The 26,017-nt window shown below is 35.0% G+C and overlaps 1 protein-coding gene across 1 annotated transcript in view; it reads left to right on the top strand.

The window, feature by feature from the left end:
* Window positions 1-26,017, top strand: part of LOC117338867 (VPS10 domain-containing receptor SorCS1-like) — an 84,162-nt gene that overhangs the window by 57,364 nt on the left and 781 nt on the right. Inside the window, exons 10-26 of the mRNA XM_033900231.1 lie at window positions 187-339; window positions 572-748; window positions 1,300-1,397; window positions 1,787-1,894; window positions 2,903-3,020; window positions 4,062-4,201; window positions 4,652-4,765; window positions 5,388-5,559; window positions 7,764-7,950; window positions 8,434-8,573; window positions 9,473-9,611; window positions 9,995-10,107; window positions 10,476-10,586; window positions 11,040-11,142; window positions 11,354-11,534; window positions 13,746-13,903; window positions 19,745-25,729. Of these exons, the coding sequence (XP_033756122.1) occupies window positions 187-339; window positions 572-748; window positions 1,300-1,397; window positions 1,787-1,894; window positions 2,903-3,020; window positions 4,062-4,201; window positions 4,652-4,765; window positions 5,388-5,559; window positions 7,764-7,950; window positions 8,434-8,573; window positions 9,473-9,611; window positions 9,995-10,107; window positions 10,476-10,586; window positions 11,040-11,142; window positions 11,354-11,534; window positions 13,746-13,903; window positions 19,745-19,806 (2,274 nt within the window). The 3' untranslated portion in view covers window positions 19,807-25,729. The remainder of the gene's footprint in view (window positions 1-186; window positions 340-571; window positions 749-1,299; window positions 1,398-1,786; window positions 1,895-2,902; window positions 3,021-4,061; window positions 4,202-4,651; window positions 4,766-5,387; window positions 5,560-7,763; window positions 7,951-8,433; window positions 8,574-9,472; window positions 9,612-9,994; window positions 10,108-10,475; window positions 10,587-11,039; window positions 11,143-11,353; window positions 11,535-13,745; window positions 13,904-19,744; window positions 25,730-26,017) is intronic.

The following is a 26,017-nucleotide window of genomic DNA, read 5'->3' as shown; positions in this document are numbered from 1 at the left end:
AGGCCCTCTGGGCCTCTTGTAAGAGGTGATAATGTACTTTTCAGATTATAATGTAGTAATATAGATTGACTCTACCTTTGTATTTTCCTGGTGTTAAGCCTGATTGTATCAATGACATTATTGACTCATGCTGTAACATGGAATTGAAAAGAAAATCATTTAAAAAAAAAAAATTATGCTTCTCAGGTTAAAGGAATCAAAGGTCGATACATAGCAAACCAATACGGGACCATAGGAAATTCCACAGTCATGAAGACGTTTATTTCCTATGACAAAGGAGGAAAGTGGGTACCAATTGAAGTTTCAAAGGATCAGAAATCCAAATGTGTCGACCCAAATGTAAGTGGTGATAGTACTCACTTTATCAGGAGTAATCCACACCAATAAATACCTGGTATTCGTATTTTTCGATATTTTAAGAGTTACAATGTTGATGCCATCATTTTCGTTTAGCACACAAAAACTGAATTGCAAATTGTTTATACACATTTTAATTGATTGTATGAGCTCTTAGAAGATAAGATACCATTTAAATATAATAGGTCCATTTCTGTACTGATTCTCACAACAGTTCTGCAGTCTGCACATCCATCTTGCGTACAGTCATGAATACTACCTGACACCAGAGATTGAGACTGAGGAGGGCGCCCCCTGGCTAATCTTTGCTCATGGCTCGATCGGAAACAGCCTCAAACCAGACCAGGCCGAGCTGTATGTCAGCAGGGATGCTGGCCTCACCTGGTCCAAGGTAATCACATGTTATAGGACACAGTTAACATACATGGCATTTGGCATTAAATGAATTAACAGAGATAGGAAAGTTATGAAATTAAAGTGTTTGTCAAAGTATAAAATCTGTTTAGAAAAAACTCTAGTTATACATACCCCCCCACTCTTTTAGATAGCCAACAATTTATCACAACCATACCAGTATACCAACTCAAAGTAAGAGAGAGAGAGTTTATCACAGATCAGTCAAATTGTTTTTTTTTTTGTTTTTTTTGTTTTTTTGTTTTTTCTATTTTTAAAGATCAAATTGCAATAATGAATGGTTGGGCTTATTATGTTAGACATAAGCTTATTTCTTATTAGATATGGTAGTATTGTTTTTTGAAAAAATAAGCAAACAATTAAAAAATCAGATTTTATGAGTTTGAGCTACCATACCGAAGACAAATGATAATTTTGGTATTGAGGAAAAAAAGGGAGTGTTATGGTGTTAGATTATAGGATAATAATAGAAAAAAAATCTCTGAATTAAGGATTAGACTCTGATGGTTCTATACTTGGTTTTTGTAGCCATCACTGGACGGTCAGTACAGGGTTAACATCATTGACCATGGTGGGGCCATCACAGCTATCCAGTACAGTAACAAGGAACTGACCAACGTTATACAGTGAGTGTGTTCTACTACTTCAGTCCGGTATTCTTCGTTCATTAATTACTGTGTGGGATCCATGTTGTACGAGGCTTCGCCAGTTTAATGATAAATTAATTTTAATTGAACACTGAAACACGTAAAATGGAACACATACCCGGTATGTTAGATAAATTATAGAAAATAATCTCTACAAAGTTGGATTTTTATTGTTGGAAAATTTGCTTACATTTGAGAATATCATTGGCATTGGGTTAATGTATCAATTAAAAACAGGTAAAAACTGAAATAGATAGTACATAATCATGTAAAGGATGGAAAACAATAAATTTGGTGAGCCTCAAATATAAGGTACATATAAAGGTATACCAGTGTCTAACATTTCTAGGTTTTATGTGTTTTTATAGTTTCTCAAGTGATGAAGGGGATAGCTGGCAGAAACATCAGTTTGCAGACAAAGAAATTTACGTTGATGGTATTCTCAACAGTCCGGACATCACAACACTGGTTGTAAGGTACACAAAATTTCTCATCCTGGAAATTTGTCAACTTAAAAAAGGTGTTGTTCTAGACTTTATTAGTCCCCTACTGGTGAACTAATAGGTTGCCTCCCCTCCGCTGTCCGTCCGTCTGTCAGTCCTTCCACTCAGTCCTTCCACTCAGTTTTCCACACTTTTCTCAGTCATGCTTCCAGGAATGTTGGTGAAAGTTGGTATGTAACTTCAGTATGAGTATTGACAGATCATATTCGAGTTTTAGGGTTTTTTGGTCAAGGTCAAGGTCACTTACTATTTTTAGTGGGGCTGGTAGTGGACATGTATTACTTTAGCAATACCAAGTACTCCTTGATTAAGAAAATTATGAGAATGTACAATGGAATTATTAAGACCCCACCTCCACCTGGTCAGTTTCAAGTTGTACCAACAAGAGTAAATAAATATTTCATAATGATTTAAGTTTTGTTTCACATCTAATTTTAAAATAAATGAAGTCTGTGATTATAAGACACACTGTCTGCATGACCAGTGTTCTGTCCATTGACTGTACTGATTCTTCACATTCCTTTGAGTGATATTAAGGATTTGTTATCCCAGCATCACTTACCATTGTGACTTGGTCAGATAATGTTGCCACCCATACACATATTCAGCTTTCCTAGTGTGTTATTATTTCCAGGAGAACAATGAAGATTTCAGCACCACTTGTCTTTTGGTCTTTGAAATGATTAGCCCTGAGATCAAACAGAGTCCAATTTAACTTAATTTGTAGCATATTTAATTATTCAAAGGAACATGTATAAAGATTAAAAGAAAATTTGCACTTGCCTTTTGCAGGACAAACTGTCATAAATATTTACTTGTCCAAAGACCAAATCTAGTGGCCCTGGGCTTTGTCTTCCTTAATGTAAAGTAGCCAACAGAAACTCTCATCATTGGGAATCATTCCTTATAATGTGTAATATCTTGACAAATTAATTATACAGGTTAATGTACATTTAAATGAACAAATATTGTGTTATACAGCGTGTTTGGAAGATTGGGAGACGAGAAGGGACGACTCATGGTCAAGCTGGACTTCTCCCAGGTTTTGACCAGGCAGTGTACTCAGATGGACTACCTAGACTGGAGCCCTGGATCAAATGTATGTTGTCAATTTGTATAGACTGCAGTATTAATTTACAGTCCCTTTTAGTGATAAGTCTACAGTATTTGGGTAAAAAAGTAATCTTATCCTCCCCTGATCTGAGATGGGAAGGTGATATTGTAGGCTGTTGTTCATACACATCACCATTTCCAGAAATAGCTCATGTTCAAATGGATCAGTCAAGGTCAAACTTGATCTGGGGGTAATTTTTGTGTGTGTGAAAAGGTCAAAGGTCAAGGTCTTTGTCATTTTAAAAAGAAATTTGGTTTCCAGACAATGAGTGAAGTTATAGTGGATCTAGACAGGTTTGCACAATCGTGCTTCCTCATCAAGACTGCTTTCCTTTTTTGTCAAAGGTCAAGGTCACTTACTATAAATAGAAATGTGTTTTCCATACAATATCATTTACCCTGACCAGTTCAAGTGGACCTATCTATCTCAAACTACACACACTGCTTTCATCATGAGTGCTAGATCAAAGGTCAAGGTCACCAAGAAGAAAATTGATTTTCAGACAATAACTCTAGCTCAAGTGGCCAAATCAAACTCATACTTCACATACTGGTTCCTTATTAGGATTGCTTGTTTAAGATTTCTTTTCGATCAAAAGGATGATGAACTGATTTTGGGATTCGTGGGATCATTTAGCAATATTTTGACCTTCACCTGCGACCACCAAAATGAGGAAATAGAGATAAAACCTGTGTATTACGGTATACATTAAAGTGGCTTTTGTGAAAAAAAAATTCCAGCTTGTCTTACTAAGATGTGATTAATCATTACTCGGGCAAACATATTTAAATCAGTGGTCAGGTAATTATTTTGTATGAATTAACCAACACTTAGGCTGATTTAGAAAGTGTGAGAGAAGTATGGAATTAACACATTTTGTGGATGGTGCTATTGTCATTTAAAGTAATCATTTTGTGGATGATTACATTACCATTTGAAAGAGTTTGTATACATCTGTTGGAGTTACAATATAATGTAATACGAAAGCTGGCATTTTACCCTCAAATCTGAATGTTGAGTTTACAGATTTCTCAGGACAATTGCATCCTGGGGCAGGCAGTAACATATGAAAGACGGAATCAATTCTCAAGATGTTACAATGGCCCAGACTATATCAGAAAGAAACCAGCGTCCATTTGTCTCTGTAGACCGTCTGACTTTGAATGGTAAATTCTGAAGTATTTTAAAGTTTTTTTTAAACATATTCATGACCTTATTGTGTACATTAATGGAATTTAAAAAGTAGCTGATTTATTATTGGTTTGTTAGAATTCTAAATTGAATTATGTTGAATATCACATACAGAGATACATATGTACCTGTCCCCAAAGGGACTACCTCTGACACCACTACCACACCATCACTGTCATCAGCTACAGAAAACTGTATTGCTGTATCGACAGGCACATGTAACCATTAGGAACTGCTTATTACAAGAAACTAGAAGATTAAAACCCATTTTGAAACAGATTTTGGGCAATAAACCTTGTATAATCTGCACTAAACAGTATTTGTATTTGGTTGTATGTAGATCTGTGTGTAAACTATTATACTCTGTTGGACTCGGATGAAAACTTGTATAATTTATCAGAAAATCATTGACACTTGTTTTACAGTGACTATGGTTATGAGAAGACTATCACTGGTGGCTGTTCCCCGACAAACTGGTACGACCATTCCAATATACACTGGCACTGTCATGAGGGAGAGATGTACAACAAAACCAGAGGGTGTGTATACTGTAAAATAAAACTAGAGGGTGTGTATATTGTACAATAAATCCAGAGGGTTTGTATACTGTAAAATAAAACCAGAGGGTGTGTATATTGTACAATAAAACTAGAGGGTGTGTATACTGTACAATAAAACCAGAGGGTGTGTATATTGTACAATAAAACCAGAGGGTTTGTATATTGTACAATAAAACCAGAGGGTGTGTATATTGTACAATAAAACCAGAGGGTTTGTATACTGTGAAATAAAACCAGAGGGTGTGTATATTGTACAATAAAACCAGAGGGTGTGTATATTGTACAATAAAACTAGAGGGTGTGTATACTGTACAATAAAACCAGAGGGTGTGTATATTGTACAATAAAACCAGAGGGTGTGTATATTGTACAATAAAACCAGAGGGTGTGTATAATGTACAATAAAACCAGAGGGTGTGTATACTGTACAATAAAACCAGAGGGTATACATAATGTACATTGAAATCAAATGGTTGAAATGGTATATATAATAAACAATAAAACCACAACATTCTAAATTCAGAGGTCCACTAGGTTTTACAGTTCAGCTTTAATTGACACAACATTATGTTGTTTAACAGTTTATGATTTGTATCTCCAGGTACCGGTTGATTGCGTCTGACAAGTGTACTGGAGGCCTGTCCACATCCAGTATGTACCAGCCGATCCCTACCCCGTGTCCAGTCGCGGCACCCAGGGGCCTAATGCTCTCCACACCAAAAACTACTGTCGCCTTGGGAACCACAGCAACCTTCACCCTCACTCAGAAATCAGTAAGGAATTATTCTTCATGTTACTGCGAACTACTATTTTGTTGTGAGATAAATATTTTCTGAAAGTTGATCAGAAAAGATTATTGTCCACCATAGTTTGTATTGTAACACTTTTGAGTTAACTTAAAAGAATGAGAGGGAAGGGGGTGGGTGTTGAATCTCGAATTCTGATCTATTAAAGTAGTTTATCAATTACAACAAACTAGGGACTTGACCTTATTGGTGCGGTCTACAAAGTTTGCCCGGACATTGGGCTTCATCATACAGGACATAAGGATTTTAGCTTCATCATACAGGACATAAGGATTTTAGCTTCATCATACAGGACATAAGGATTTTAGCTTCATCATACAGGACTTAAGGATTTTAGCTTCATCATACAGGACCTAAGGATTTTAGCTTCATCATACAGGACCTAAGGATTTTAGCTTCATCATACAGGACCTAAGGATTTTAGCTTCATCATACATGATGTAAATATTTTAGCTTCATCATACAGGATATAGGGATTTTAGCTTCATCATACAGGACCTAAGGATTTTAGCTTCATCATACAGGACCTAAGGATTTTAGCTTCATCATACAGGACCTAAGGATTTTAGCATCATCATACAGGATGTAAGAATTTTAGCTTCATCATACAGAACCTAAGGATTTTAGCTCCATCATACAGGACCTAAGGATCTTAGCTTCATCATACAGGATGTAAGGATTTTAGCTTCATCATACAGGATGTAAGGATTTTAGCTTCATCATACAGGATGTTAGGATTTTAGCTTCATCATACAGGACCTAAGGATTTTAGCTTCATCATACAGGATATAGGGATTTTAGCTTCATCATACAAGACCTAAGGATTTTAGCTTCATCATACAGAACCTAAGGATTTTAGCTTCATCATACAGAACCTAAGGATTTTAGCTTCATCATACAGGACCTAAGGATTTTAGCTTCATCATACAGGACCTAAGGATTTTAGCTTCATCATACAGAACCTAAGGATTTTAGCTTCATCATACAGGACCTAAGGATTTTAGCTTCATCATATAGGATGTAAGGATTTTAGCTTCATCATACATGACGTAAGGATTTTAGCTTCATCATACAGGACCTCAGGATTTTAGCTTCATCATACAGGACCTAAGGATTTTAGCTTCATCATACAGGACATAAGGATTTTAGCTTCATCATACAGAATGTAAGGATTTTAGCTTCATCATACAGGACATAAGGATTTTAGCTTCATACAGGACGTATGGATTGTAGCTTCATCATACAGGACCTAAGGATTTTAGCTTCATCATACATAATGTAAATATTTTAGCTTCATCATACAGGATATAGGGATTTTAGCTTCATCATACAGGACCTAAGGATTTTAGCTTCATCATACAGGACCTAAGGATTTTAGCATCATCATACAGGATGTAAGAATTTTAGCTTCATCATACAGAACCTAAGGATTTTAGCTTCATCATACATGATGTAAATATTTTAGCTTCATCATACAGGATATAGGGATTTTAGCTTCATCATACAGGACCTAAGGATTTTAGCTTCATCATACAGGACCTAAGGATTTTAGCTTCATCATACAGGACCTAAGGATTTTAGCATCATCATACAGGATGTAAGAATTTTAGCTTCATCATACAGAACCTAAGGATTTTAGCTTCATCATACAGGACGTAAGGATCTTAGCTTCTTCATACAGGATGTAAGGATTTTAGCTTCATCATACAGGCCTTAAGGATTTTAGCTTCATCATACAGGACGTAAGGATTTTAGCTTCACCATACAGAATGTAAGGATTTTAGCTTCATCATACAGAACCTAAGGATTTTAGCTTCATCATACAGGACCTAAGGATTTTAGCTTCATCATACAGGACCTAAGGATTTTAGCTTCATCATACAGGATGTAAGGATTTTAGCTTCACCATACAGAATGTAAGGATTTTAGCTTCATCATACAGGACCTAAGGACTTACCAGGTGTGCCTGGACATTGGGCTTCATCATACAGGACTTTATTGAATTCGTTGTTGATATTCAACACAGTTATTGTGCTTCATGCCATTGATCCACAAATTCTCACAGTTAAAGTTTTGAATTGAATACCCAACACAAAAAAAAAAAAAAAATAAGGGGCATTTTCTATTATTGCTTATATTGAAGTTTATATATGGTTACATTTGATTTCCAGGGATCAAAGTTAGGAACAACTTATACTTGGTCATTTAGTAATAATGGACGTCATGAGGTAAATACTGGACTAGCAAATGCTACAAGAAAGTATCATCGCTTCAACAAGGCTGGAGATTTCAATGTGACTGTGATCGCCATGAACAGCAACGGTAGTGCTGTTTGTCGAGTTTTAATTTCCGTAGAAGGTAAGGCTTGTTATATCTGCATGGTCCAGTAAGATCTATCAATAGATATTTCATGCTGTTTATTAATAATATTAGAAAATTCAGAAAGTATACAGTGTATTGTGTAGAAAATTTTAATACACTCATAACCTTTGTATCTGACAATGATTTTAATAAGAACTTAGAAATATTTTTATTATAATACAGTATTTAGCTGGCAATAAGCTCATGTCTGGCAGTACGCCCATATCTTACTAAGCATATATATATATATATATAGTTATAATATGTTAACAAGTGATACATTTATATGTGGGGCCCCCTGGGCTTATTACAGGATAAGTATGGTAAATATTTAAAGGGATTTCTTAATCAGTATTCATTCTTCCTTACACAGGAATTTTATTCTTTGTGTAATATGCATATAACAGAAATTTCTTTTGGAAATATCAAAAATCCAGATTATGGAATTTTCAATATATCTGTTAATGTATTTTTTTGCAGCAAATATAACAGCTGTGCTGGCCTTAGCTCCCTGGGGAGCCGAGGTTGGAAGGTTGACCCAGTTCAATGTGACACTGTGTTGTAGTGGGAACCAGACAGACTTTGGACCTACACATTTTGTGTGGCGATATGGAGACGAAGTCAGTACAGCATGAAAAAAAAAAAAAAAAAAAAAAATATGTTTAAAATGACTCCTAGGGGGCCTAAGAATAATTTGATGTTTTTAAGACAACTTTTTGCCAGGGAAACATTATTTTTTTATAAAAAAAATTTGTAGAAGGAAATAAAACAACAATATCATGGTGCACAGGTTTCACATCCGATATTGTAGCTGTAAAGTCAAAGACGTCAGCATCAGAACATACTTGACCATCTATGTCCCGAAATATGATTATAAGAGGCAACTTGGGTGTGTTCTGTCAATATCTCCATCCTTCTTCTGGACTCCCTAACTAGATAGAGGTTTAATTTAATTACCAACCAAGTTAGTTGTGTTCTCCTTATTTCCAACAGTGACTTGTCACTGTATTTTCCATTCAATTGTTTTGGGGAGATCTTCAGAAATATCCTGTGTTGTTATGCCCCTGCCATGAAATTGGGGGCAAATAGTGATACCCATGTTCGTCCTGTCCCATCCTGTCCTGTCCTGTCCCATCCTGTCCTGTCCTGATGCAATGTAACTAGCTAATCTCAGGAACTGATGATGTGATACTCACCAAACTGTGTCAAGTGGCAACGGGGGCATTTATCTAATACAGACATTTTCTAGTTTTAGTTTATTTTATGTGTAATGGTGTAAAGTCCCAATGTAAGTTCAGTGCTCATTCTACTAAATAAGTGTCCTTGTCATCATATCATCAAACAACAATATATAGATAAAAAAATTTGAACATAACTATGTATTTTAGATATAATACCAAGAACAAATTATAAGTCAATCAAAATCATCAAAATATTTGATATTATGATATTAAATTTTAAGATTTAGTATTTGAAATATCACATATTTAATGTGATATGAATGATTGTTATGTTACAGCCTGAAGGAGCCCATCCTTATCTAACCTGGGGTACCACGGTCAGTCATCGGTTCAACAAGACTGGCCAGTACAATGTTACAGTCCAGGCGGTCAACTCGGTCAGTTCTGTACTAACAACCTACCCTATCAACGTCTACAGTAAGTACACTTAATATATTATCAATATTATATATTATACAGTAGGTACAGTTAACCTGTACTAAAGGCCACCTATATATTTAACATAAACTTGTCTATAAAAGCCAACTCTATATCACAAAAAACCTGTCTGTAAAGATCACAAATACCTGTCTAAAGGGTCACTTCTATATACCAAACATCTGTCTATAAAGGTTGATCTTCTATATAACAAAGACCTGTCTATAAAGGTCACCTTCATATATCAAACACCTGTCTATAAAGGTCACCTGCATTTATCAAGCACCTGTCTAAAGGTCACCTGCATATATCAAACACCTGTCTATAAACGTTACCTGCATATACCAAACAATATAAAAGCTACCACTGTTTTTTCCTTGCAGACAACATTACGATAGTCCGTCTCCATTTTACCCCAAACATTGACCACTTCAGTGCTGGGAGCTTTGACTGGCGGTATACCACATCACAGCTCATCTGTCTCAAGCTGTCCGAGGTATTCAATTTATACACGTTTTCATTACACTGAGATTAAGCCCATGTCTTGTTATTTTCTATGTACATGAATTAGATCAATACTCTGTACTGTATATGGGTGGAAAGAGGGTCAGGGATTTTGATAACTGATGAAGTTTAGTGGTCACTGCAGTCATCTGAGATATTTAAAGACATGTGGAAAATGCCTCATGTTTTAATGAAGTGTTAACGTTGAAGAAAAAAAAACTTTTAAATTATGAAAATTGAAATTTCATAGAACATAGCATGTACTTTTGATAAATATTATGTATCCAAGGCAAACTAGGTACAATACACTGTACATAAACTTGATAATGTAATAATCACTTTTTTTTTCTTTTAATTTAGCTTCTGTATGTACAATCCAATAGGCTGATGGTTTCCATCCCTCAGATTCGACCTACAATTGCAGATCTCACCATTTTACCTAACCAACATGGTGGTCTCTCTGTCGAACAGGTAGGTCTTACCTGCAAAATTAGGCTAATTATACTGTAGAATAGATAGGTCTTGTCTACAAAAAGCAAGCTAACTGAATATTCTGTAGAATAGGTATGTACACTTTTGTAGGTCTTAATTACAAAAAGAAGGCTATCTGAATATTCTGTAGAATAGGTAGGTCTTACTCACAAAAAGTAGGCTAACTGATTCTACAATAGAACAGGTAGGTCTTACCTACAAAATGAAGGCTAACTGAATATACTGTAGATCAGGTAGGTCTTACTCATAAAAGGTAGGCTAACTGTTTGATATTTTTGAACTGTTAAAAAGTAGATCAACAGGGAGAAAATTGTCTGAATTTGCTATCGAATCAGGACCCTGCATTTTCACAACACCTCTCTCAGACTATACCTTCAATTTTATTCACATAATATATCAACTTGAATGTTGATTGATATTTATATGTTTCAGGTTGTGAAAGAACTTCAGCAGAAAGTTAGTCTAAGCCAGATCCGATTCCAATTAATTACAGCAGATGATGCTATTGGCATTAAAAATGTGGAAATTATAAAAGGTATGGAAAGTTGAATTTACATATCTCTATTATATCCAGTTTGTCAGAATATTATGCTATCCCTGTGTATTAAGATGAACAAGGTCTGCTTTGTAAAGTTTATAATGCTGCTTCAAATACATGAATTCTTTGTTCACTGGAGACCAGGAAGTCTACATACATACATTGTATATCCCTGGTGACTTAACTTTTCTTTCTCTCACCTGAACAGGTAATGTAACATCGTGGGTTCCTGCATCGTTACCAACAGTTCCAGTTTCCACTTTGTCACATGTACATTCCACAGATGTTACATCCCCAGCCTCGGTTCCAGTTTCCGTGTATATAATTGTACCTCTTATAGTGATTGCCGTTGGGGCCTTGGTGGCTGTCCTCATTGTGTATGTGAAAAGGTAAGCACTTTATTTAAACAAATATTAGGAAATTATTAATTATTATAAACTTTATTTCATTCATAGAAATAAATACATGAACAGATTTGTTATGCCAAAAGCTGTCCTATAATAAGCAGAGATATTAGCAAAAACTGCAATATTAAATATGGACTCCCAGATAGTCATCATGCTTCGTTCGTCGTCGTGCGCCGTGCGCCGTTCGCCATGCGTAAACTTTTCACATTTCAATATTCTTCTCAAGTTCCACCAGTGGGATTGAGCTGAAACTTGCCTGAAATGATCCTGAGATGGTCCTGACCAAGTGTTGTTATTTTTCGGGTCGGTCCGAAATCCAAGAAAGATGGCCGCCATAGCCGCCATTTTGAAAACACATTTTAAACTTCTTCTCATGTTCCACCAGTGGGATTGAGCTGAAACTTGCCAGAAATGATCCTGAGATGGTCCTGACCAAGTGTTGTTATTTTTCGGGTCGGTCCGAAATCCAAGATGGCCGCCATAACCGCCATCTTGAAAAACACATTTTAAACTTGTTCTCAAGTTCCACCAGTGGTATTGAGCTGAAACTTGCCTGAAATGATCCTGATATGATCCCGACCAAGTGTTGTTATTTTTCGGGTTGGTCTGAAATCCAAGATGGCCGCCATGACAGCAATCTTGAAAAACACATTTTAAACTTCTTCTCCAGTTCCATTGGTGCCATTGAGCTGGAAATGGGTGAGGATGTCAAGGAGGGCGAGCCAACATAGTGTTGTTATTTTTTCGGCCTCGTAAAATCATTGACTTGGCAGCCATGGTGGCCATTTTGTAACATGATTGTGCAATCATGGTTTTCCTGAACAATGCCTATTTTAAACTTCTTCTCAAATTCCACCAGTGGGATTCAGCTCTAACTTACCAGAAATGATCCTGAGATGGTCCTTACCAAGTGTTGTTATTTATTGGGTCGGTCAGAAATCCAAGATGGCCACCATGGCCAACAGTGCCACTATATACTTGCTACAGAGAATACATACTACAATAATATAAGGTTTTTAATTTAGAGTCAGATGACCGTTAAGGCCCCTGGGCCTCTTGTTAGCTCACCTGGACCGAAGGGCCAGTGAGCTTATGCCATGGTGCAGCGTCCGGCGTCCGACATCCGACATCCGTCAACATTTGCTTTAAATAACCTACTAGTGCTGAACGCCTATGGATTTTGATGAAGTTTGGTCTGGAGCATTATTGGGCGAAGGGGATCAAATGTTGTATAAACGGAGGGTGTGGTTCCCCTGGGGCTGGAGGGGCTGGGCCCAATAGGGGAAATTGAGTTAACTCCTTTAAATCCCTACTAGTCCTGAACGCTTGAATTGATTTTGATGAAATTTAGTCTGGAGCATTATTGGGCAAAGGGGATCAAATGTTGTATAAATGAAGGATGTGGCTCCCCTGGGGCCGGAGGGTATGGGGCCCAATAGGGGAAATTGAAGTGAATCTTTTAAATTGCTACTAGTTTAAACTCTTGAGATCCCCACACCATAACCATATGTAGCATTGCTGGACATCAAGAGATAAACACAATCCTGTTATAGATATAGGCCCTGGGGTCTTTCCCCACCCCTAGGGACTTAGTTTCTTTGATATATCTTTGAAACCATTGATATCCCCACCCTACAACCATGTATAGCATTGTTGGGCATAAAGAGATAAACACAATCGTGATTTAAAAATAGGCCCTGGGGTCTTTCCCTACCCTATAACCATATATACCATTGATTGACATCAACATATATAGGTATTAACAAATAGAACATGAACATTATTTTGATGTTTGGTCAAATCCAACCAGGTGAACGATACTGGCCCTATGGGCCTCTTATTTCTTCATGGACCCTCAAAATTCTTGGCTGGCAGTCCCAAGGATTTTAAGTTTTAAAATAAGAGGTGAATCTCTGCTATAAGAGCATGCCTAGTGATAAGCCCACCCATATCTGGATAAAAGCACTTGTAATGAAAGATTTTATTGCGAGAGGAAATCGCCTTGGTGACGGGCAATGTATTACCACCAGCAAATGTGATTTTATTTGTCTTGCAATAACCCAATCTGGCTCATAGTAAGAGATTAAGGTGGGTTGGCTCCTGCATGGACTTATTGCAGGATGAATTTTGAAATGGCTAAACTTTGATAATTATATAACTATAAGCAATCATACAATATTTTGATATTTCCAGAAAACACAAACAGGATGCTCGCTACTCTCTGATCATGAATCGTCAGCAAGGAGCAACAGTATTGGAGGTTGACGATGATGATGATGAAGATTTCATGGGTGGTGGAGAAAATATATTTGAAAGCCCTGATGGGGACAATAATATCATGATAAGTTCAGGTATGTGAGTTTACAAGGTAATACTGCTGGATTACCTCCCTTGACAGTATATATAGACAATTAAGTACACTAAAAACCCTATCTATACAATTTACATGTGGTTTTTATGTTCTGTGTGAATAAAAGTTCACATAGACTTTTGCAGGTTCAGGCACAGAGATATAAATGATGAACCCAAAAATTATAAAAATTGATCCAAACCAAGCATGAACTAAAAGAATAAGAATTAAATTATCTAATATTTTAACTTGTAGAGTTATGATAATTTCTTTCAATTTTATTAACTTGAGATGTTTATTGGTATTAAATTGGTTTTTGCTATACCTTAAATCTTACAGAAAAACCCCTGTTTTTAATGTATTTTATCAAATTATTATACTACTAGACCTTCCAAGTGAAAACCAGTGGGCAGCTTATTGGTAAGGGGGAGGTAATCCGGTAGTCCCTTATTATCATCATGGTAAGTAATAAATGGTTGGGTTTATATAGAGCTAACCTGTTAGGTCTAGCTAGAACCACCTGGTGACTCTTTATCTCCCATTTTGAATGCAACAGTATGTACTAACCGTATTTAATAAAGAATACTTTTGGACATGCAAGGTGGGACGTCTTCACCTGCCCAGGAAAAAATTGCAATTTTACTCTGTTTAAAATTGACAAAGAAAAAGATCAGCAGATTTTTTCATTAAGAAAAATTACATATCCTTTGATGCTTTCAAAAGGGAAATATGAGTTGCATCTTTGTTTTCATTCTTATTTGTAATAGACCCCTTTCACAATCCCCGCAATCGACTACAATTTAGAGTTATTTCCCTTGAATATTTCTGAAAACGAGGCTCAGCCTGCTGAGAGACACTTACGTGTTGGCTCCAATGTCAACAATGTCGGCTTTGAATTTTAAGTTGAACAATACGGAAGATTTAAACAAACTGAAGGTTGCTGAGTTGAAAGAGATTTTAAAAATACAGCAATGAGAATGTAACAGGAAACAAATCTGCTCTAATAGCGAGACGTATTTCTCTTAAAATCAAGTTAAATGCCGCGGATAATATAGATGCCAGTGATGTATCGGACTCTACCGCCGGGATTGACCTATTTAAGGCGCTTGAAGTAGAGAAAGAAATTTCCTATGAGCAATTGCAAATGTCAGCACAAGATCGCATATGGAGTGGAGACTTGAGGAAAATGGTCGAATTTAATTTTCACCAACTCCATAATTATCTCGTAGGCATGGATCACTGGTAATTAATTAAACTACTGAAACCTTTTTTTTTTAAAGTGCTTTATAACACTTTTTTCATTGATGTTTGACTCCGAAAATAGCCGGTTTGTGCTGCTCCTTTTACATGTAATTGACACATTTATGATAAATCAATGAATTGCTATAAGATACTTGAATTAGAGGTTTTAATATATAATTGAACAATATATAGCAATGATTAATAGGGTAAAGTAACGTATACATTATATATAAGCTAGCGTGCTGGTAATATGTAATTAATACATAAAAATTGTCAATTTCTGAAAACTTGTCCTGTACAAACAGGTTGACAGGTGAATAACGTCATGGTTCGTCAATAAAATTTGTTAAAGTGAATGCGTGTCCTGAGCGGTTTTTTCACGCCCCGTAATTCATTAAATGATATTTCAAAATTATAGTTGCTGTATCATATAGATGGACATCTAATCTATTAATATGGAAAATTTGACTCTGATTGGACTAGTGCATAATATGCAAATGTACTGGCGAAATTACAGTGCAATATATATGCGAGGGTCCTGTGAGGAATGAGTGACCTGTGAGGAATGAGTGTCCTGTGAGAGTTTTTGCTCCGCAATTCGTTAAATAGTATTTTCTGTTAATTCCTTCTGCATCATACGGATGAACATCGAACCTATTAACATGCAAAAATGGACATTCGAGTTTGATGCGAAGAAAGCATAATAATTCATTCATTTTCGGTGCAGTGTCCTGTGCGGTATTTGCACACCCCACAATTCGTACATGTGCAAAATTTGACTTTGATAGAACAAGTACATTTTAGGAAATGCTACGACGAATTTACAGTAAGTGTAAGATGAGTGTCCTGTCTGTTTTTTGCACGTTTTGTTAAATTGATAGGCGTGTAATAGAAATGAATATTAACTTATAGTATAACTTACGTTGAAGTCATTGCTGAGTAAAGGGTAAATAGGTTAAGATTTTTGCGCTACTTTACGAAATAAAGGCCATTAATTAAATGTTAAAAACAACTGTTATCGGTAATGTACGAAAAAGCAGTACTGCCGTCAATTATAAATTTAAATGTATTTAAACTTTATAAGTGCGTTAACTATGTAGACAGTGTATTTGCACTTTTAATAAATACGTGTAATAAGAAATTACATTAAAAGTTAAAACTGTGCATTTTCTTGGTGTACATGTTGATCGTGAGCGTTAGTTAAATATTGAAGGATTTTACTTTTCATTATATTTTATTAACCATAATTATCCCCTCGCGACGAAAGTCGGGGAGGGGATATAGCGTTCCGTTCGTACGTACGTAAGTACGTAAGTACGTACGTACGTACGTACGTATGTTCACTTTTTGTCAGCGCTCTTGCGACTTCATTTTTGAACGGATTCTGACCAAACTTCATATATGGGTCCAGCATGGGAATACCTCGAACGAGTTCGTGTTTCAGGGTGCCAAGATCAAGGTGAAGGTCACTGTTACTATTTATAGAAAATCTTTGTCAGCGCTCTTGCGACTTCATTTCTGAACTGATCCTGACCAAACTTCATATATGGGTCCAGCATGGGAATACCTCGAACGAGTTCGTGTTTCAGGGTGCCAAGGTCAAGGTCAAGGTCACTGTTACTATTTATAGAAAATCTTTGTCAGCGCTCTTGCGACTTCATTTCTGAACGGATCCTGACCAAACTTCATACAATGTATATGGGTCCAGCATGGGAATACCTCGAACGAGTTCGTGTTTCAGGGTGCCAAGGTCAAGGTCAAGGTCACTGTTACTATTTATAGAAAATCTTTGTCAGCACTCTTGCAACTTCATTTTTGAACAGATCCTGACCAAACTTCATATATTGGTCCAGCATGGGAATACCTCGAACGAGTTTGTGTTTCAGGGTGCCAAGGTCAAGGTCACCATTACTATTTATAGAAAATCTTTGTCAGCACTCTTACAACTTAATTTCTGAACGAATCCTGACCAAACTTCATATATGGGTCCAGCATGGGAATACCTTGAACGAGTTCGTGTTTCAGGGTGCCAAGGTCAAGGTCAAGGTCAGCATTACTATTTATAGAAAATCTTTGTCAGTGCTCTTGCGACTTCATTTTTGAAGGGATCCTGACCAAACTTCATATATGGGTTCAGCATGGGAATACCTCGAACGAGTTCGTGTTTCAGGGTGCCAAGGTCAAGGTCAAGGTCACTGTTACTATTTATAGAAAATCTTTGTCAGCACTCTTACAACTTCATTTCTGAACGAATCCTGACCAAACTTCATATATGGGTCCAGCATGGGAATACCTTGAACGAGTTCTTGTTTCAGGGTGCCAAGGTCAAGGTCAAGGTCAGCGTTACTATTTATAGAAAATCTTTGTCAGCGCTCTTGCGACTTCATTTTTGAACGGATCCTGACCAAACTTCATATATTGGTCCAGCATGGGAATACCTCGAACGAGTTCGTGTTTCAGGGTGCCAAGGTCAAAGTTAAGGTCATGTCTATTGCAGTTCAGTGCAAATGACAACTGATGTTATTTCAATGTCCTGCAATAACCCCACCCCCCATTTTGCGTCAGAGTTCATGTGTTAGCACGCGAGGGGATTTGTATCGTTTGCGATGCCTTGTTATTTGTAGACATCGTTCCTTTTTCAAAAGGTGATTAACAGTATATGAATTGATTAGTGATGCCAACTACTAACTCACTGTAAATTTTTGCCTCAATTATGTGAAGTGATTGATGACTTGTCAATGACCAGTTTTGTTTCGCGACTATTCAATTCAGCCCCATGCTGTGTCGATGTCAATGTACGGGTCATGGACATTATTATCGCAACAAAAGCCAGTAACGAATGCAAGTGTAACAGGACAATTATTAAACCTTTTATTAATTTTCTGTTTGCTTTTTATTTTATGTGATGCATATTTTCGAGTGATTAAATGAAAGAGGTGTATATATATATACAGTGTATACTCTAATAAGTATCACAGATATCCTATATATCATATGTATGTTTTATATACATGTGCATAAATGTACAGATGTGTGTGTTGGTCATATAGTAATAACAACACTATTTTCTATACATGGGAAGGTAATGCATATCACAAGTTATTTCTTGTATAATTTTAATATACGGACTTAGGGAGAAAATACGTATATTTCAGGCGTAATAAAGTTATTTCTTGTATAATTCTTATAAACGGACTTTGGGAGAAAATACGTATGTTACGTGTATTTGTAATTCTTATATAATGGACACAGTTTTAAAGTTTGAGCAGTTCGATCACCAGTGACCATGCCTGTGGCAAAGTACCCGAGGTTGGCACGGCACCACAGGACACTCACTAGTTAGTACAGTACACACTGTAATCGAAAGGTAAACAAAATCACGGGGCGTGCGAACACCTCGCGGGACACCCTGCAATGTAACTTCGACAGTACATTTAAATAATATGCACTCGTGCAATCAAAGTCAACTTTTGCATGGTAACAGGCTCAATGTTTATCTGTATGATACAGCAAAAAATAATTTTAAAATATTATTTAATGAGTTGCGGGGCATGCAAAAACAATCACAGGACACTAATTCCTCACAGGACACTCGTATGTTTATGGCACCGTAACTTCGTGTTCGCCAGTACATTTGTATAATATGCACTCGTTATATCGAGGTCAAATTAGACTTATTCATAGGTTAGATATTCATCTGTATGATACAGAAAAATAATTTATTTAAAAATATCACTTAACGAATTGCGAGGCGTGCAGAAACCCTCACAGCACACTCATTAGGCACACCCCTTGAGACTTGTGACTGTCAACTTGTCAGCAGGCTGAGCCTCGTTTTCGCGAAATTCAGGGGAAATAACTCTTTACATTTTGCGATTGTGAAACTGGCCTATTACATGTGCACTTTGTAATTTAATATCATACATGAATTTTTTATACAGCTTTTAAATTGAATTTCTGCTTGTAGCTTTCTTCAGTTGTATATAAGAATATACATAACCCATTATGATATTTTGTATTAGATTTGTGAGCTGTCTCCTATTATTGAAAATACAGACTATAATTCAGAATTTACTACTCCTCCTTCAATCAGGATTAAAATACGGATCATCAGTATATGCTACGGTATGAAGATCTAAGGGGTCAAGTTCAGATGACCTTAAGCTTTCAACCAACCAATCAAAGCACAACACAACAAGCAAAATTTTGCCGGAGTCCATATCCCCTTAGCACCTGATAATGATAATAATTGATTGTACATTTATTCCTTAATGAATCCATAATATCCTCGTGTCCTGGTAGCTAACCAAACTAAGATAATTACACCTATCGCTAGACACTTCATGCCTAAAATGATATATTCAAAGGTATTTTCCTGGTCAAGCTGAACACCAAAATGTCCAATCAAGTCAATGAAAGATTTAAGGAAAGGACATCTGAATGCAAATTGTATCTGTGTGAAAAATGATATTTTCACCATATTTTTGTTTACAGTGGCAATGGCCACCTTAAATATCTTGTTAAGTTTGATGGTTAATCTGGCTTTAGAGTACTCAGTACATCTTATGTAATACATGTGATCATGCTTTATCTGTTGCAGTGCACAATCCCACATTGGTGATGATGACGCCATCACAGCCTTCCAACACAGTCAACTGTTGATGCTAGCTTACTTTAGTGTATGATAATGTATTAGCTTGCCTATGCAATAAAAACCTCTATATCCTTCCATTGTTTTTAGTTGGTGCGACAAAAAAAATTCCTTCCATACATCCATCCATATATGTGACACTTGTACAGTAAAACATGTTTATAAAACAAATCCGAGATTGAAATGTACAAAATTGTTAGGGTTATTTCTGCTAGGGGAGATAACTGGGACATATTATTCAGTAAGAGATTTTGCTTGTGTTCATAGTGTTTTACTCCATACTCAATAAATGTAGTTTTTGCAGTTTTAATTTTATCAAAGTATTTTTTTCTTTTTAATTTAAACTGATACCTATTTTAGTTATCAGTAGTCAACTGGATTAATTATTTATTTGAACCAAATTCATTTAAATAAATTTAATTTGATTATTTCTAAACTTATTCCCTGTGTATTTTTTGGATATATTTATGTCAATTTCTTTATTATGATATTTGATAAATTTCAAGTTTTGTTCTTTCATTCCCATCCTGATCATGATCTTTAAGAAGCTTTGAGTACAGTTACTGTACATCAACTTATATTCATGGATATTTATTTTCTCATGCCTGTATCTATATTGTTATTACTGTACATCAAAGTGTGTACATGCTGTTCAATTTAAACTTATGTTCTTGAACGATTCAAATCCATGCCATCAAATTAACGTGGCTAAAAAAATAATTTGAACAAATTTTGAATTCAAGAACTAAGTCCAAAAGATGCTTGGAACACTATGTTTAAGGATTTTAAATTCTGATATTTACATCCAAGTTGAATTGTAAGTGGTCAGCTTTATATGAAGTACTTGTTATTTATTTTCATGTGAAAGGACAGAAGGGTAATTATTTCGCAGAAACTGATTTGTCTGACCACCTGGTTTTCCAACATCTTGTACAGATGTTAAGACGAAAAGTTTGTGATTCAAACTGTGATAATTGCAGTCTTTATAGACAGGGTGTAGCTATACTGGTCTTTCTAGAAAGGATTTGGGTTTTAAATGTATATACATGTATATCTTTTATAAGAAAAGTATACAATAAAAACATTGTATATATGTATGGTTTTTTTTTTACGAATGTTTGTATTCAACATTGTATGAATATTTTGTTGCTACAATTGTATTAAAAGAATGATATTCTTTTATGATTAACACTGTTGTATGTCACCATATGATGATAAGATTTGTCTTAATTCTTGAACAATGCATGACAGTTTTGTATCTGTCTACATTGTATGTTTCATTATACTGAAAAAAATAGGACATTCTGCTTTGAAAAGGGAGGTAATTAGTGGATAAATGCCATTAGTCTTAAAAGACAATGAAAAATAATGAAAAGTAGGCAGTAATGAAAAGTAAATAAATTTCAATATCAAATAATGTTTGTTAATGTTATATTATCAAGAATGTTTACTGTAAATCACTTATATTTTGTGTGAAATTTATTTTCACATAAAAGAGTGTTTATTACAAATTCAAATCCTTTGTGATTATTTGTGCAGAAATTTCACCTATGGATGGCAACCAAGCTATCAGTTAACGATATAGGAGCCTTGCAGAGACAATTACTCTAATAGTTTATCATTAATTTAACTTAAGTTCTAGATCAGAATTTGCAAAGTCATGTATTCTCGAATGTCTGAAGAGGTAAGATCGTGAAATAAATCATTCGCAAAATCTAAGTGATTTACAGTAAGTTTGCATAGAAATTTTGTCAGTTAACATCAAAAACTGGTGACCATATTGATTTTTTTTGTGAACTACCAAACTATTTTTATATCAGTGGCATTGTAGAATAAAATATAAATTGTTGATTTAATCTTTCATTATATTAATTCCTTTTAAAAAGGCTAGTTTTTCCCCCAACATATGGGCATTTTGGAAATATTTTTTCCATGATAATAATTTCACATTTGAAAGTGGGCATTTTGAAATTGAATCTCATTTTTAGTGTAAAAGTGAATTTTATGTAGAGAATAAGATTTTATTTAATTGTATTATTAATATTAAATTGTTCAATTGATTTTATTCAGCAACATATTTTAAGTTGCTTTAATGTTTCAGAAAAAAAATTCTAACACAATAAGATCAATGTTCATCAGTAAAAAGGATTGTTTATAATTTAAAGTATAATTTTGTCATTATATAGAATGGAATTTATTACAGATTGTCCAAATTCTATGGAGAAGGAAAATATTACAATAAACTTTATATATTCATTAAATTTAAAAAGTTCATTCATTTGATGCAAGAATTGGTATCTTTGAATGTTCAAAGCTAATAATTGATATTGCAATTGAATCTGAATTCAAAGTAACTTATAGATTTCATGCTCATTAAAAGGCTCTAAGGCTCTAGGAAATAGCGTCGGTAGCGACACCTGAGCCTATACTGTAAGAAAATGTTCTATAAATACATAAATGTTAAAACAATACTACATGGACAAAGCCGAATGGAGTTTTATTGGTCCAAGTGATGAGACCATGCAGCATTCTGTTTACGAGTGGTAACATTTCTTGTAGGACCTACCAAATTGTAATTTTATTGTTTCGCGCCAATTTACCAGTATTTACAAACCATGGTTGCAGACACTTTTGATTTTTGTAAAAAGTGAAATATATTAAATATTCTTAAAAGAATTATTTTCCAACAGTGATTTTATATACAGTTAAAGTTGTGTTAATAAAATACACAAATTATTTCTCATTTTTTTATCATTTTAAATATTGGTGGCTGTTGTTGTTATAAATGTTCAGCTCCATACATTTGCTTGTTTCACACCTTGGAGTTAAACTCTGTTGTTCATCATATCATGGAGATTGTTTTTGTTTATAAATTGATTAATCTTGAGAGTGACCAAACAATAACATTGTATGTGCTTTATTGTTCTGATTATGGTATATATATAGCTTTTGGTTCTATGCAAATGAAAGTATGCATGTTTGTGAGAGGAGAACATAAAAATGTTAATTTGATTTAAAACAGGTCTACACATTTTTTTAGGTTCGTATCACAGGGACTGTGATAATGAGGAAAGATATATGTAGCTTAGATAATATATTGGCTCTGTTGTTACTGAAAATGTCCATATTACCTTTCATTAAAATTTCTCAAAACAGCAAAATAAATCAATTTCTTTTAGGGTTATGATTCAGAATTTTTAACTTGTGTTGTCATTAAGATTATAACTAATCCTATTGAGCATGGGTTACATTGTGCACTGCATTCAGTAATAGATTTAATGATCTTTAGTTCTTATATCAAAATAGAAACTATGTTTATTCTACAACAATTGTGAAACAAGTTTCATCACTCTTGTTGGGCGGGATAGAAGTGTGGGGTCTTACTGTAGAAGGAATCCAGAATATCCAGTGAAAACCCTGATGGTCATATCTGATCTTGGAATTGAACCCCGGCCAGCATGGGGAAATAAATCAGAAAAATAGTATACACACTTGTACCTTAAAAAAATAATGGTAGAGATTTTATAATTTCTTTGATAAATGCAATAGCATGTACATTTTGATTCAAATTCTTGACAAGATTTGGAAAATTCAAACTGCGAAATGGAAAATGTTTAAGGTAACTGTACATGTACTCCCCCATATCCCACAAACTAATACAGTAGTTTGGTCTCTGAATCACGTCATTTAATGTGATTTCTGGTCTTAATCTGGTTTTAAGCGCTATCTTGGAGCAATTTAAATTCCTATCTCGCAAATGTTGCTTGCCACTTTCACAGAATTGTAGGACCAAATTACTGTCCGTATACTGTAAGGACAATTTTCGAGTGTAACTCTAATGAAATCCAAATTATGGCTCTTGTCGGCTTACTTTATTACCGGCAATTGCAATGTCAGTTTGAATTCATTGTTGATTTTATTATTAAACGGTTCTGGGGGTTTGAATGGTATAGATACATAGTGCTGTATGTCAAGACATACCTAAATGCTTGTGAGCTTTTTCTTGTTAAGTTTGATAAGTTACTGTTATGTTTGTTTGTACAGTCAGCTGTGCATTCAGTTCTCTCTGTAGTAGCTTTATATTATAGGCTTGTTTTGTTAAAATGTGTGTACATGTTAGTTATTATCACTTTCGTTCTTTATTAATGATCAACAACATAATTCTTGTTACAAGGATCAGAAATAATTCATGTAATTTCATCAGTTCATTTTTTTCAATCCCTAGATTGAGTCTCATAGTTGCCATTTTTTTGGAGGAATTCCTATAGGGGATATTTGGTAAGTTAATATTTAAAGCCCCAGAAAAATACTTTGAGACAAACTTGCACCCTAAAAGGACATAGTGTAAGCTGTTATAACTGTAGGACTAATTGGGAGTTTGGAAATTATGAATAACAAAAATCAATGATAATTACGAAGGTAATTTTATGTGTAGTATTAAGCTAAAATATGTAGGATTTCCCAGAGTGTAGGTTCATTTAAATCTGATGTTGTTTCCCTGAAAATGTTTTAGAATTACATGTAGAATGAAGTTTGGATTCAGTCATAATGACAGAGGTAAAAGAAAGTGTGATGTTGTTATATTTGCTCAATAGTTTCTGGCAGGTCAAAGATATAAAACATGCCTTTAAAATGGTGGTGCTGACTATTGCATCAGCATGGCAAACGTTCATAGTTCAGCACTTCAGATTTATAAAATCTTGTTATAAATGTTTAGTTTTAACAGATTTTACAGATAATTGTAATTTTTGGCCATATATTAAAGCCTCATACATTTTAGAAAACTTTGCTGTCATTTTAATTTAGTTTCATTGTCCTACCTAGTTGTTGTAGACTTTCAGAACATGTTGTAACAGAAATCTTATTTAAATGACATTTTAACATTGGTTGGGGAAAATGATCTGAAAAATACTTAAAGTTAAAAAGATTTTGTTGCGAAAAAAACACATTTGCATGGACAGTGATTGTGATACTCTGAAAATTTAGGCCAATGTAATCTCAGTTGGAAGACTGACAGACAAATGGACAAATATATCTAGTAAGGTACAAATATTAGAAGAGACAATGAATTAAATGAGGTACTGATGAAATGACAGATTGACAAATAGATCTAGTGAGGTATTGACAGACAAATAGGTCATGTTATGTTACACTGATGATAGGATAGACATATTGGCAGACAGACGGAGAAATAGGTCTTGTTATATGTTACACTGATGATAGGATAGACAGATTGATAGACGGACAAATAGGTCATGTTATGTTACACTGATGATAGGATAGACAGATTGATAGATAGACAAATAGGTCATGTTCTGTTACACTGATGATAGGATAGACAGATTGATAGACGGACAAATAGGTCATGTTGTGTTACACAGATGATAGGATAGACAGATTGATAGACGGACAAATAGGTCATGTTGTGTTACACTGATGATAGGATAGACAGATTGATAGACGGACAAATAGGTCATGTTGTGTTACACAGATGATAGGATAGACAGATTGATAGACGGACAAATAGGTCATGTTATGTTACACTGATGATAGGATAGACAGATTGATAGATTGATAGACGGACAAATAGGTCATGTTGTGTTACACTGATGGTAGGATAGACAGATTGATAGACGGACAAATAGGTTATGTTACACTGATGATAGGATAGACAGATTGATAGACGGACAAATAGGTCATGTTATGTTACACTGATGATAGGATAGAGATTGATAGACGGACAAATAGGTCATGTTGTGGTACACTGATGATAGGATAGACAGATTGATAGATAGATAGACGGACAAATAGGTCATGTTGTGTTACACTGATGATAGGATAGACAGATTGATAGATAGATAGACGGACAAATAGGTCATGTTATGTTACACTGATGATAGGATAGACTGATTGATAGACAGACAAATAGGTCATGTTGTGTTACACAGATGATAGGATAGATGGATTGATAGACGGACAAATAGGTCATGTTATGTTACACTGATAGGATAGACAGATTGATAGATAGACGGACAAATAGGTCATGTTGTGTTACACTGATGATAGGATAGACAGATTGATAGACGGACAAATAGGTCATGTTATGTTACACTGATGATAGGATAGACAGATTGATAGACGGACAAATAGGTCATGTTATGTTACACTGATGATAGGATAGACAGATTGATAGACAGTTGGACAAATAGGTCATGTTATGTT

Source organism: Pecten maximus, chromosome 12 (genome assembly GCF_902652985.1).
Source record: "Pecten maximus chromosome 12, xPecMax1.1, whole genome shotgun sequence".
Classification (NCBI taxonomy): Eukaryota; Metazoa; Mollusca; class Bivalvia; order Pectinida; family Pectinidae; genus Pecten; species Pecten maximus.
This window is presented reverse-complemented; position numbering and strand designations above follow the sequence as displayed.